The sequence below is a fragment of the Vespa mandarinia genome, chromosome 4 (genome assembly GCF_050613455.1).
Source record: "Vespa mandarinia isolate Hongniang chromosome 4, ASM5061345v1, whole genome shotgun sequence".
Taxonomy (NCBI): Eukaryota; Metazoa; Arthropoda; class Insecta; order Hymenoptera; family Vespidae; genus Vespa; species Vespa mandarinia.
The window spans coordinates 10540001-10555000 of NC_140813.1; the positions used below are offsets into that span (position 1 = coordinate 10540001).

General features: G+C 33.4%; 1 protein-coding gene across 5 annotated transcripts in view; it reads right to left on the bottom strand.

Annotated features, from left to right (window-relative positions):
• Positions 1-15000, bottom strand: part of LOC118443070 (rap1 GTPase-activating protein 1) — a 111420-nt gene that overhangs the window by 83433 nt on the left and 12987 nt on the right. Inside the window, exons 1-2 of one of the 5 annotated variants that reach the window (XM_085656277.1) lie at positions 6678-6878; positions 4549-4638 (exon numbers count right to left, since the gene is read on the bottom strand). The exons of 2 other annotated variants lie outside the window; for them this stretch is intronic. In XM_085656277.1, coding sequence (XP_085512403.1) covers positions 4549-4589 — 41 coding nt within the window. In that variant the 5' untranslated portion in view covers positions 4590-4638; positions 6678-6878. Of the gene's footprint in view, positions 1-4548; positions 5706-6677; positions 6879-15000 lie in introns of those variants that run through there. 2 more of the 5 variants (XM_085656278.1, XM_085656276.1) reach the window with 2 other exon arrangements.

Sequence of the window (15000 nt, forward strand, 5' to 3'; positions counted from 1 at the left end):
ATGTATACAAACTTTTTTATAAGATCTTTTTTTCGTAGCGAAGAAATTTTTCTTTTTCTTCTTGTTCTCTCTCTCTCTCTTATCTTTTTTTTTGTTTTATTTTGTAATTACGTTATCTTCCATGGATCGTAAAAAGCTTCACAAGAAATATAAACGATCGATTCGGTTACTCGTAAAAATTTGATTGGGCCGAGGTGAAATATAAAAATATAAATGACAGCTTTTATCTCGATCGTTCTAGAATATGCGTTTGACAAAAAAAAAAAAGAAGGGTGAGAAGAGTCGTCAGTATGACGATTCTGCTGTATCGCACGGAATCCCTCGAAACGATATTGTAATTTGTGACTCGATTCATGCTATATGAATCATTTCCCGGAATAAATAGATAAAACGATTGAGAAGCGAATCGTTCGTGAATAAGATTGAATTTTTAGAAGCTGTATATACACACATAAACACACAAACAAGACACATGCGAGCGAGCGACCGTACACACACACGCGCACACACACACAGATAGACAGACATGTATATCGAAAAGAAGATTAATTAGTCTATTTAAAAATATAAAAAAATAAAAATAAAAGTAGAAAAAAAAATGTGCTCTTAATCATACAAAGTATTAATTACGAACGAACGCTCCATGGAGAATGGAGCTTGTTTGGCGTATGTAAATCTTCGAGACTACGATTACGTATTCTGCTTCTCTTTGAATATGAATGACATTATTATCGTTTCTCCTTGCTCTTTTATTAAGACCAAGAAACCGTTAGTCACATATGTAAATCGGTCCGAGTACGCATGTCGAAAAGTGTTGGAAATGGATAATTACTGGACGAAGAAAAGACGAGGCTGAGACAGTACACCGATATAAGTCTATCCTCCTTTTTATGTGTCCATGACGTGGGTCGTTCTGTGTCCTTGTTACAATTTTTTTTTCCTTTCCTTTTTTGTTTTCTTTCTTTCTTTCTTTCTTTCTTTCTTTCTTTCTTTCTTTCTTTCTTTCAGACTAATAATTAAAATGTAATTTTAGTTTTTATAAAAGGTAAATATACCTTAACACCTTTTACGTTCCATTTGTTATCGATTAGAATGATTAAAAAAAAAAAAGAAAAAAAAAAGAAAAAAGGAAAGAACATAAACGATAATAAATATATTTTCTATGATAATATCGACATTAATTCTAATCGGCGTAGTTAAATTTATTTCTAATCCTCGGAATCCTAATCAAGAAACGTTCTCGTAGAACCGAAGAAGACAACAATACCTTGTTATTTATATCTCATGTAAGAAAGAGAAAGAGAGAGAAAAAGAGAGTTATTGGATTGTCGTCGTATATAGAAAGAAACAATAAGTGGAATTGAAAAGACGCAATTGATAACTTGAAGATGATAACAGTACATTCCCTTGTGTGAAACTAAAACGATTCAATAGGCCGTGTGACCCGTCGATGGATCACATTTATATGATGGCCATGAAAATTACGTTTACATGATAATTTTGTATCAGCCGATGATATTATGAACATGTTTCATGATCATGTTTCATTTTATATAAAATATTATATATAAAATATTATATAAAATATTATGTATAATATATATAATATTTGTATTTATATAAAATTTATATTTATATAAAAAATTTATATTATATTTATATAAAATATATATATATATATATATATGCATTAATGGAACGCAATATTCAATGTGTTATATTTGCGGTTTTATTTGCCTTCCTCTCGTTTCCTCTCTCTCCCTCTCTTTTACTCTCTCTCTCTCTTTCAGCTTCCTTTCGTAACTTCCTGTGGGATGACGGGCTAGACCGAGCGAATATCCGTGAGTGACACACGGTTTGGACAAATGCGTCTCACGCTACGATAATCGCGAATTATTTTAAAATACGAAAATAAAACGTGAAGGTAAGCTAGTTAAAAGTTAGCTATGTGGCTAGCTAGCTAGCTAGCACAACGAACTCTGCTACTACCTTAGAAAAATTTCACCGAGTGAAACCATCCGATTAGAGCCACGACCGCGAATAGACGACCTCTTTCTTATTCTTTTAAGTAATTCGTGTGATTTTTCCCAAACGTTATTTTAAATAAATAACAATCGAATTACGAAACGTTCTCCAATCGATTTATGAATTACGTCGATGAATACTGGAAATTAGGATCCGAACAAGATTTATGTCTCTCGTTCTTCTCGTTCATTCTCATTCATTCTTTCTTTCTTTATTTTTTAACTTTCATTAAATACTTCCTCATTGAAATTTTAATACTAGTTAAATTTGTCCTCCCTTAATCGATTTATGAAAAACATTAATAAAATAATTCAATTAAATTATAAAAAAAAATCTGAACAAAGTGTACCTCTTTTTTCATTTCTTTTTTCTTCTTTTTTTTTGTTATTATTGATGTGATCTCATCACTTTTTAATTATACAATAATTCGATTGGATCGTTTTAACTGAAATACAAATTACTTTGATGAAAATTAAAATAAAAGGATTGAAAGAAAAAATTGAAAAAAGAAGATATAGATACCTTTGTCTTTGGATTTGATTGATTTCATCTCCCAGCCACGTTTTAATTTAAATATTAATAATACTTGAATTGAACCTATCTATGCGAATTACGTTAATGAAAATTGAAATAAAATAATTTGACAAGAATTTGTCTTTCATCTCTCTTTTTTCATCTTTCTCTTCTACATTTTTTTGTTCTTATTTTCTTTTAATTGAGATTTAATCTCATCGTTCTTTCTCTGACAATATTCATTACTACCTAGCAATTTCAATATTCTCAGAAATTATTCAATCATTATCCGCAAATTCAAATTTAGAATTCATTCGGTTCTTTGATTGCGAGTAAATTATTAGTTAATAAAATCATCGATAACGAAAATATTAGCTTATGGTAAAAATAAATGAGAGTCGTAGAGAAGAAATGAGAATAAGAAGATGAAGGGGATGAGGACGCGTTCAAAATGGTTACAAAGTGAACTCTCAGAAAGGCTCCTAGCTCTGTTTCGAATTTTATCTACGTCAAAAGGCGCCTTGGTGTCCCGAGTGTCGTTTTATGCATCGACCGGAAAAGAATATCGGTCTTGTTCTCTCGCTTTCTCGGTCGACGTTCATTAGTATTCCGAACGATGCGTTTCTAGTGGCCACCGAGAGTGATGTTGTCAGAGAATGAAAGAGAGAAAAATATATATATATATATATAATATGTACGTATGTACGTATGTGTGTATGTATGTGTATACATATATGTACATAGAAGCACAACTCGCGAGCGAAATGGCTCGCCCAATCATAATTTTATTCCATATGCAAATGTATCGAAACGTTACCTTAAAAGCAACCTAGTGCCAAAAAAGAGAAGAAGAGAAAAGAAAAGAAAAGAAAAGAAAAGAAAAGAAAAGGAAAGAATAAAAAAATTAAGCTCAATGTGATCGCGAGAGTGAGATAACATTTCACGCTCGTTTTCCTACTTTTCTCACAACACGCTATGCCTACCTTATTTTGATAGACCATTCTACTTCCATTTATAAGATCATTTTAATTGGAGTAGGTCGTCCTGCATTTCGAAAAGAATATGATAAATAAAAGAGGATGTTAAAGTAAGTTATTAAGTAACTACCTGTTGTATCTATATTTTATATATAAGTATGTATTATCTTATAAATAATATGATTGAATGACCTCGAAAAAAAGATAAAATAAAATAAATGAATGAATAAACGAATAATCTCGATGAAATATAATCATAAAACCATTTCATTTGAGAAATTTACGAATCATCGAACGGTAGAATGCCAAAAGGATGCGCGTTACGCGCCGATAGAAATGAGTAAATGAAAAGCAGAGCATAAAATAGTCGAACGAGGGAACGCTACGCTTCGTGTCGATCAGAGAAAAGGAGAAGGAGGAGGAGAAAGGGGAAGCAAAGTAGAACGTCCCTCTTTTCGAGTCGCAACTCATCGCTAACTCGCGGTTAGTTCACTTTAGCATCGCTCTCTTGTTATTCTTAATAAATCAAATTCCACTCTACTATATCGGAGGGAGCATCGATTAAAACGTATTACACGCTTATTCCATCGAGAGAGAGAGAGAGAGAGAGAGAGAGAAAGAGAGAGAGAGCAATGGACCGAACGAGACCGCGTCGTACGGCAGCGTCTACTTGTAATAACGTTGACACGATAATCACGATCCTTTATATCTCTTGATTTAAACGACGAATTCTTTAATGAATCGTAACGAACATGATGTTTATTCTCTTTCGTCAAGAATGATTTAATTCGGAATCTCTTTGGGATAGTTTATTTCGAAATTAAAAAAAAGAATTAAAAAAAAAACGAAAAAAATGCAAACGAGAAAAAAACAAGAAAGGAAGAACCCAAATCCTGATAAAAAAAGAGAAAACATTGTTATGTTCTCCGAAAAAAAATGAAGGAAAAAAAAAGAAACAACGAGAAGGAATTACAAAAAAAGAAAAGTATACGAAGTTAATTTCTCATATAAGATTATCTATAAAATAACTCACCCCGTATCACCGATGTAATCCAACATACGTATCTTCAGCATCTCGTACAAATATCGGTACTATATCCAAGTGTGCGTTCGTCTGCGCTAGCTATGCACGAGTAGTATTTTGATATCACGTATGTGATCCCACCAGAGAGAAAGATAGAAAGAAAGAGAGAAAGAGAAAAAGAAAGAGAAAGAGAAAGAGAAAAAGAAAGAGATAGAGATAGAGGGATAGAGAGAGAGAGGGAGAGAGAAAGAGAGAGCGAGAACGAGAGCAAGGATCGATCTTAATCTCGAATTCGATAGAACTCGAGAGGTCTTTTCACGAAGGTCTCTTTCTATAACACCAACTCCGAGTCCGAGTCTAATACTCGAGAAATCAAACGGTACAACGTCCCCGATGCGATGCGCGCGCGAATCGAGTCCAGGAATCGAAAAGGTGCGCGGGGCACGTAACGTGACTCACGTTCGTGATAGTAGGCCCAGTCTTAGGTTTCCACTACGTGGTTCACAATCTGCCCGATTACGTTATCGAGAACGGCCCGTCTTTTTCACCGTTTCTCCCTTATCTACGCGACGAGAGCTTCGACTTATTACTTTTCCTTGATTCAAGACTTGAGCAGAGGAGGTGGTGGTAAAGGAGGTGGAGGTGGAGGTATACGTGGTGGTGGTGGTGATGGTGGTGGAGGTGAAGGAGGTGGTGGTGATGGAGGTAGACGGTAGGCGGATCAGCCGGCATTTCGCGGCTTCCTTTTCAAGTTCGACGGCCTCTCCTACCTATTCCTCACTCTCTTTCTCTCTATGCAATCTTACTATGCAATCTTACTACTACTACGCATTCGTCTTAGAAATTTCGAACTCTTGATTTAAGAAAATAACGTTATCCCCTTCTTCATTCTCAATTTGCCATGTTTCTCTCTATCCATATCTCTCTCTCTCTTTCTCTTTCTTTCTCTTTCTTTAGCTCTCTCTCTCTCTCTATGTTTCTTTTCGTGCAATTTAACACGATACACAGTAATCGAGTAAGTTATCTACAAATTTGTACTTCCAGATTGAAGAGAAATATATCCAATTATCGTTCGCCTCGTTACTCCGACAGATAGAGATAGAGAGATAAGGGGATAGATAGAGTGATAGAAAGAGAGAGAGAGAAAGAGAGAGAGAGAAAAAGAGATGATACCACGATCTCCTTTCTCTATCTTTTCTTTCTTTTTCTTTTTTTTTTTTTTATCATCTATTCACCACTAAAGTCCACGATCTGGGGGGTAAGTTCATCGGTCGAGAACGCGTCGCGGCTCATTACGTCTTTCGTCGAATCGCGTCTCTCGATTAGTAACCGACCATCCAGCCTGAGATACATCGGTATACCGTTATCGTTTGCGATCGATTAACTCCCCTGATGCACTTCTTCATTGGTAGCGTATAGCGGACGATCGTGTCGGCAAACGATCGCGGAAGAAGGAGCTTTTTCGCGGGGCTCCTATCGCTCGTTTACTCGATCACGAGATCCACATGGGAAATCTGGCGCATCGTCTTAGTTGCACTCTCTCTCTCTCTCTCTCTCTCTCTCTCTCTCTCTCTCTCTCTCTCTCTTTCTCTCTATCTATCTATCTCTATCTCCATCTCTCTCTTTCTTTCTTAGTTGCCCGTATAACTTCCTTCTTTTTCTTCTAAAGAGTCTCCTTATCGAAAGAGTCTAAACGAGTTCTCCTTTCTCAATGAAGAGTCGATGTCGAGTGTTAGTAGACGATTTTTGCCTTTCATCGATTTCCCTTGTCGTCACTCGAATGACTCGACTTCTTTCTCTCTCTATCTCCATCTTTCTCTCTCCCTCTCTCTCTCTCTATCTCTTTTTCTCTCCCATTTATTTAATCAACTTTTTCTATCTCTCTTTCTTTTTCTTTTTTATCGATCACGATTCACGTGTGTATCTTTCCAGAAGATCGAGACTGACCAACTCGAAACACTTCCGCGTTGATCGTACAGTTAACTGTCACTGTTAATCGTTAATCGTTACTACTAACGATAAAATGTGCCATTGAAATGACTATAAGAGAGAGATAGAGAGAGAGAGAGAGAGAGAGAGAAAATAGAGAAAAAGAAATAAAGAAAGAAAGAAAAAGAAAAATAATGCTATCTGTTTACACCGAAGCCTTGAGAAATATCGTGTTCCTGTTCATTTGTTTTATCGATACCTCGTAAAGATTTATTTCGCCGTAATCTCACATATCAGCTTTCCTCTTTTTCCAAGTGAATTTGTAAAAGAGTTAAGCTGACGATCGATCGAAAGCGAGCTCGATCGATTGCGAGCAACCGAGAAAGATAGACCGCGACGTGACGACGCATCCAAGTGGCGGAGGACTGTTTTAGTGCTTGCTTGCTCGATGCATCGCCACTGCCACTCGGTTCCACCACTCTTTTTCTTTCTCTCTCTTTCTCCACGGATCCTCCTTGTCCTCCTCTTTCTCTTTCGCCTCCTCCTCCTCCTCCTCCTCCTCCTCCTCCAACTCTTCCTCCACCACTATCACCACCTCCACCTCCACCTCTTCCTTCTTCACGTTCACCTCCTACGGTCGCGTTGAGAGCACGCTCGCGAGACGAGTGGAGGGGCCTCTCGTGCGTGCGTACGCGCGAAACACGAGCCCTCTACGAGCATTTTTTTTTTCTTTTTTTACTCCCTCCTTCCCTCCCTCCCTCTCTCTCTCTTTTCCTTCGTCTCTTACTCGATCTCGTCGAATACTCCGATAATCTTTCGGGGAAAATAAAAAATCAGTTCTCCTACCCTTTTCTTTCTTTTTCTCTTTTTTCTTTCTCATTTTTTCTTATTCAATACTTATTTTTCCATTTTACATAAAAAATATGATCGACGTGTCGTTGATTAACACGTAGAAGAAATTTATATCATATCTTAAAATATTTTTGATAAATTAAAGATACGGTGAATTTCTTTGTTATTTTTCTTTTTTTTTTTTATATTGGATCTTAACTGTTTTTCTTAGATAATGAATTTTAATCATCTAAATATTACAAAAGAAAATAATGTCTGTAAAATTGATGAAAAATTGTAAGTAATAATAATTTGTTTAATCCTTTGCTCTATATAAACTTTTGACGTGATATTTCGTTTATTTGATAAATTGAATGAAATATAGTTTTAAGGATATATGTATTTTCGAAGGATATATGTATGTATATAAGTAAATATCATACACATAGCAAGCTAGTGATCTTGAGATACTTTTGAAATTTGCATGTTCTTCTTTTTCAATTTTATAAAGAAAGTATAATTGACATGTCATTGATTAAAATATTGATCACCGTAAAAAATTTATGTTATATTTTAAATAAAATTTTGATAGATTAAAGATACAATGAATTTCATTATTATATTTTCCAAGTTATAAGGAAGAACAAATAATAATAAAATTGTAATCTTTTAAATATCACAAAGGAATCTTAAAAATGATTTGATAAAGTTTACAAAATCGACGAAAAATTATATATTATAATTTATTTAATCCTTTACACTATGACATTATAATACTATTTCTTTCTAGAATATCCGACAGTGCCATTTCTGATGTGTCATTTTACTTTTTTAATAAAAAAATGAATGAAAAACAATTTTATGGAAAAGTTACTTTCAAAGTACGTTAAAGTTGTGATTATTCCACACGTCAGTGATCTTGAGATACCTTTGATATTTTTATCGTTTTGTTTTTTTTCTTTTTCAATTTTACATAGGAAGTATGATTGACATGTCGTTGATTAAACGATAATCTCTAAAAGAGATTTATTTTATATCTTAAATAATATTTTGTCTGGATTAAAGATACGATAAATTTCTTTGTCATATTTTTTATTTTAAATCTTAGTTTATTTTCTTAGATAATGAAATTTAAATCATCTAAATGTCACAAAAGAAATCTTAAAAAACGATTCAATAAAGTTTACAAAATTGGCGAAAAATTGTAGATAATAATAATAATTTGTTCGATTCTTCACACTATGACGTTTATTCTATTTTTCTTTCTATATTTCTTTCTAAAACTTTGGACCTACCTCTGACATTTCAAAAAATATGAAAAAGTAACTTTTAGAGGATATGCGTACATACGTATACATTTACGTATGTACGTGAATATGAACCAAAAATTAAATTACAATTAACCCAGAATGAACAAGAAAAATAATTAAAATACTTATAAAAATTATATTTCATATAAAAATCTAAATATTCAGAGAATTCTTAAAATTAAATATTTAAACGATTGCTTATGTGTATGTACTTACACGAGATATCAAAATAAAAAAAAAAAATCGAATTAGAGATGATCGCAAATAAACTCGAAAAATAATTATAATACAAAGAATTAAGTTTCATATAAAAATCAAAATCTTCCCTCGATCATAGAAATATTCGGACGATCTTTGAAACATGAATAATACAAATAGTCATATGTATCTGTGTGTGTGTGTGTATATATATATATATACACCTATGTGATACGTAGAAATCTTAAAAAAAAAAAACAATAAAAAAGAAAAGGAAAAATCAAATCAAGACTAGGTAAAAATAATTATAATGCTAAGAGTTAATAATACAAATTTTTCAAAATATCTTTAAAAATTTGACTGGTGTTATACGACGTTGAAAACATGCTCGCGTTATTATCGGATCGTAATTAAACTCTCTTTCGAGTACTAAAAGAAAGAAAAATATTAAAAAAGAGAAAAAAGAAAGAAAGTCGCTAACTGAATCTTGGCGATAAAGGAAGAAAGGAAGGAAGGAAGGAAGAAAGGTAAGAACGAAAAAAGTAATGAAGGAAGGAAGATAGGAAGGAAGGAAGGTAAAAAGGAAGATAGGAAGGAAGGTAGGAAAAAAGAAAGGAAAAAAAAGGAAGGATAAGAAAAAGGGGGAAAAATTCAAAAGAAAAGAAAACAGAAATCTAAGAAGAAAAAGGAAAAGGAAAGAGATGAGATGAGATGTTGCTCGGTAGGAAAGAGCATGGATAGGTTTTACGGTTGAGACGTGGTTATCCAAAGGTTGGCTCGTTTCTCGAAGGAACTAGTATTATAGAGGAGGAAAATCGTCGAGGCTCGTGCCGTACGCTTCCTACGTATTTTTCTTTCTCTCTCTCTTTCTCTCTCTCTCTCTCTCTCTCTCTCTCTCTCTCTCTCTCTTCCTCTCTCCCTATCTTCTTCCCTCTTTCTCTCTTTTTCCCTCTCGCGAAAAGTGCAACGAGTCGAGCAACTTTACGATCTCACCACGACTTCGCTTCGTTACCTCAGCGTTCGTTGAAAGAGAGCCACAAAATGGCTCTCTTTTTTCTCTCTCTCTCTCTCTCTCTTTTCTTCTCTCTTTCTCTTTCTTTCTCTCTTTCTATCTCTGTCTCTCTTTCTCTCGGTATTTCTCATTTTCACGGAGAATTCGAACGAAACAAGACAACCCGAGTTTTACTTCCGTTCAAGAGTTGCTTCTTTTTTTTCTTTTTATTTCTTTTATAAAAGAAAAGAAAAAAAAAACAAACAAACCAAAAAAACCGAGAAAAATTTATTCCTCCTTTCGTTAATCTTTCATTCAAGAAGAGAATATCTTCTTCTCGTATTTTCTTTCTTTCTTCCTTTCTTTCTTTTTCTTTTTTTTTGTTTTCTTTTTTAAGAAGCAACCTCTTTTAAATACATTACTATTCCTTCGATAATACGTCACGTATATTTTTTCTTCTCTATTAATAATTACTTCAGTTAAAACAACGAAGGTGATACATACGATCATGAATTTTTGGAGATAAGTAATCGAGTATAAAGTATAGAGTATCGATAACTCGAGAATGCACTTATCCGAGAAAGCTTGTGGCTTTAAGAATAAAGGGAGCTTTACTCCGCCCTATCCGTGAGTATGTATTATCTTTTTGGATTTTCCCTCGTGTTGTCCCACTCCAACGAGAACCTTCTTCTTCTTCTTTTCATATCTCTCGTAGAATATAAAAAGGTCATTGTACTATTAGTCAATAAACTTACACTCTTATAATGCAATAAGATAATAGAATAAACGAAAGAAAACGAAATAAGAAAATTAACGAAGAAATATGATACTTGTTATTATATGTTACATATTCACACTTGTATATATAAAAAAACCAACCGATATTATTTTACTATTTAAAATGAAAATACTCATACAGTCATAGAATCAACTACGGTCCGCAATTTCACCTAGAATTTTAAAATGTAAATTTATCTCAAAGTATGTTAACCATGGAGAGTAGGGATTCTTGCGTGCAAGTATGAAACCTATGAAAAAATAAATTCACTCGTTCGAGAAACATATGTTAGCTACCTATTCCATTTTTCTCCTTCTTCTTCTTTTTTTTTCTTTAATTTTCTTTTTCGTTTTCTCCTTCTTCTTCTTATTATTTTTTTAATAATCTTTTCCGTTTTCTTCTTCTTTTTTTCATATATATATATATATATATGCATATTTAAACATATTATACATATATATATATATATATATATATATATAAATATATATATATATATATATATAAATATATATATATATATATATATAAATATATATATATATATATATATAAATATATATATATATATATATATATATGTATATTTTTTTTGTCTTTTGTGTTCGGTACAGTCGACATAAACGGAGATACGAATATTTGTTTGCCGTAGGCTCCCTCGGGAAGCAACAAGAAGATAAGCTCTTCAGGAAGTTACATATGTATGTATCAAGTACCTACAGACCGTTCTTTCTTTTCGGTTAGCTAACAAATGGTTAGTGCGGTTAATGTAAATAATGATTATTATTCTTTTTAATCGTCCCGAAATATATCTTATCTTTTCTTTTTTTTTCGATCATTATCTTTCATCAACGTATATATATATATATATAAATCTGTTTCAAATTTCATGTAAGCCAAATGATACATTTCTTCTTTTTTTTTCTAAGTGTATTAATTAATTTTATTAATGTTATATGTTAATTCGTTAATCAATGTTACGTCGTGTAACGAGAAATCATGTACTTGTACATGGACATAACTGTATAAATTATTATACATATAAATATATTTAATATAAATTCTTTGAAAAGTGCAAATATTATAAACATATAATATATATAAATATATCATTTTTATAAATTTTAAATTATATATCAAATGTATATATATATATATATATATATATATATATATATATATATATATATATATATATATATATATATACATAATACAATATATAATATAATAATATTAATATAAATAATACCACAACTTTTTTATATTATGTCATTTTTGTATAAAAATTGGGCTATAAACAAAGTAGAGAGCTATAAAAAAATATTATTAAAAAAAAAAAAGCACGAACGTTCCAGTCACTATTATAATTCAACTGTCCTTTATATTTTTATTTTTGTCTTTGTAGAAAAAAAAGCAAAATAAAATTTCTCTCTCTCTCTCTCTCTCTTTTTCTCTCTCTTTCCTTCTCTCTCTTTCTCCTTCTCTCTCTTTCTTTCCTTCTACGTACGACGAGGAAGAATTTACATTACTATAAATGTTATGGTAAAGCGCGGAACGATTATTTCCCCTTCACGCATAGCATCTTCGACGGAAATCTTATCGTAAACGCCAGCGAGTCGTTAAAAATTTTATTGTCGCCCGCCCGTGCAAATCCAACAACAACGCTTGGACGAATGAGTCTCTGAGCAGAGCCTCGTTAAATTCTTCTAACTACAACGTCGTTGTCGTCGTTGTTGTTGGTCCGTCGATGAAAATAATGGCAATAAACTTTTCAAACTTGTCGACGCAACCCTTTATTTTTTTCTCTCTTTCTTTCCATTTTTTTCTCTCTTTCTTTCCATTTTTTTCTTCTTTTCTTTCCATTTTTTTTTTCTTTTCTTTTCTTAAAGTTCTATCTTACTGTATAATTAGTTTTACCTCGAGTAAGATGTACTAACGTAATTACATCGTTAAAGAATAATATGTTTCTATTATGAAAAGTACAAAATATTAACTATCGTTTAAAGAAACATTTGTATCAATAAGCTTTAATTAATGATTAAAATTAATTTTCTAAAAAAAAAAAAAAGGAATCAGGAACGCAGATGAAAATACTTACAGGATAATTATCAGTTTTCTTTATCCGGCAAAGGAAAGAAGGGGAGGAGGGGACGAAAAGAAGAATAAAATAAAAAAGAAAGAAAAGAAAAAAAAGGAAGGAATGGATCAAATGGAAAGTTTCGTAGTGGACGACAGTCTTCTTCCCTCTTACTCCAGAAGGGACTCCACAGGGGATATTAAAAAAGGGAGGAAGCCTTAAATATTCGAGCAACCCTTCTCTGAAGTAGAATCTTTTACCCTCCCTCTAGACGGACCATGTTTCTTCGACCGTATCGGTCAGCTAACTCACTCACTTACTCATTTACTCTCTCTCTCTCTCTCTCTCTCTCTCTCTCTCTCTCTCTCTCTCTCTCTCTCTCTCTGTCCTTCTCTGTGAAGTAGGCCGCTATCTTGATCGAAAGATCGTCGAGGAAAAAAAAATAGTAGAAAGAAATGGTCTTACAAACGACCCCCATGCTTTTTCTATGAGGGTACTTCGCAGAGGCCGACGATCGTATCTCCTTTCGATTACGCGTCTCGTTTCGATCTTTGTCACACCATCGAATACCTATACTTTCTTTCTTTTCTCTTCTTACTTTTTCTTTTCTTTTTTTAAAGATATATATTTATATATATATATATATATATATATATACTTCCTTCTAACAAACGTTTAACACCTACCGACTAATTGTACTTGTGATAGTCTGAATGAAATGACAGATGTTCCGAGCAAGCACGGGATCACACGCTCTTCGATCTAACAGTAAGATAAAGATCGACACGTGCGAATTAAATCTTGATCTGTGAATGCTTGTGAAACATTGAATCTGATTACTGAACGTGGAATAAAATGGATTTTGTCCATTAGTCTTTATCCATTTTTAAATGATCGATGATTGAAAAACGGAATCAAATAATCTGACGAATTTCTCTTTAAGAATTATCTATTATCGACATGATCATAATAATCTTCTTAATTTTACTTCGTTTTCAAAATTCCTAACAGAAGATGATACGGTAAATCTTCTCGTTAAAATCAAAAATCTTGTTAATTAAAAGAATAACTTGTAAAACAAAATCCAAATCTCTCGTTTGAATTAGGATGAAAAAAGTGTAACGAAAGAAAAGAATAGGAAAGGAAAAGGAAAAAAGGAAAAAAAAGAAAAAGAGAAGAAAAAGCTTTCGTTGGAAAAATATCGAATGTTTCATGGTAATAGTAGTAACCCCTTTTCGAATGGAATCCTTTCGAAAGATTCAATTAACTAACTTCGACGGGGAGGTTCAAAGGTGGTGGAAGTTTACGTTCCAGGGGTTGAAAGGATACACGTATGAATGAGAGAAAAGGGATGCGTTTGAAGCAAAGAGAGAGAGGGAGAGGGAGAGAGAGAGAGAGAGAGAGAGAGAGAGAGAAAGAATAGTCAATCACGAGAACGTTCGTTCATTTTTTCCACTCGTTTCTCCATTGTAAGGATGAGGATAAATGCTGCTAGTAGTGATGGTGATGGTGTTTGTACGAGAGGGCTAGTTGTACAAAAAGAGAAGAAGAAGGGGAGGAGAAGGGTAGTAGTAAATTTAGCAGAATTATCTTCGATGGCACCCCGTCGTCGAGCGATCATTAATCCTTGTCCGAGAGTTATCCAGAAATTCCTTTCGAGCGAGCAAATGTCGTGGACGTTAGAACCTTTATCAATTTTATCGTGGAAAACTTTCGCGTAGCTTGCGAACTAAAACAAGTTTAAACGTGGTAAACATTCGGTGAGTTTCGTGCCAGCGTAAACATTTTATCGTTCTTACGTATAGAAAAGGAATAGCTTTGTACTCGAAAAATCAAATTTACGAGCTCTATCCGTTTACGGTTCTGTAAACAGAAGAATTTGATACTTCAAAAAGTTATCACGAAAATGATTCGATATCGACGCAATCTCGATGATAGAATTTCTTTCTTAGTCGTTCACTTCAAAGCGATGAGAGAAAAAAGGAAATAGAGAATAAGAGACTAAGAGAGTAAGAAAATGGGGGAGAGAGAAAAAGAGAGAGAGAGAGAAAGAAAGAGATAGAAAATCATCCCGAAGGGAGTCCCCAGCTTCCGCAGCGCATCCGTTCCCATCTCAAGGTCATCTCCGTTCCTCCATCTCTTCGTGTCCGGCCTACTTATCGGGCAGCAGTACCACGACGACGAATTATTGCATAATCCACGTGTTACCTCCTGGTACAACTAATTTGTTGCTCAACGAGATCACCACCTCCTCCTCCTCCTCCTCCTCCTCCTCTTCCTCCTCCTCATCCGCATCCTACTCCTCTTTGTTAGTCGGCTCGATGCTGATCTCGATCGTGTTCCG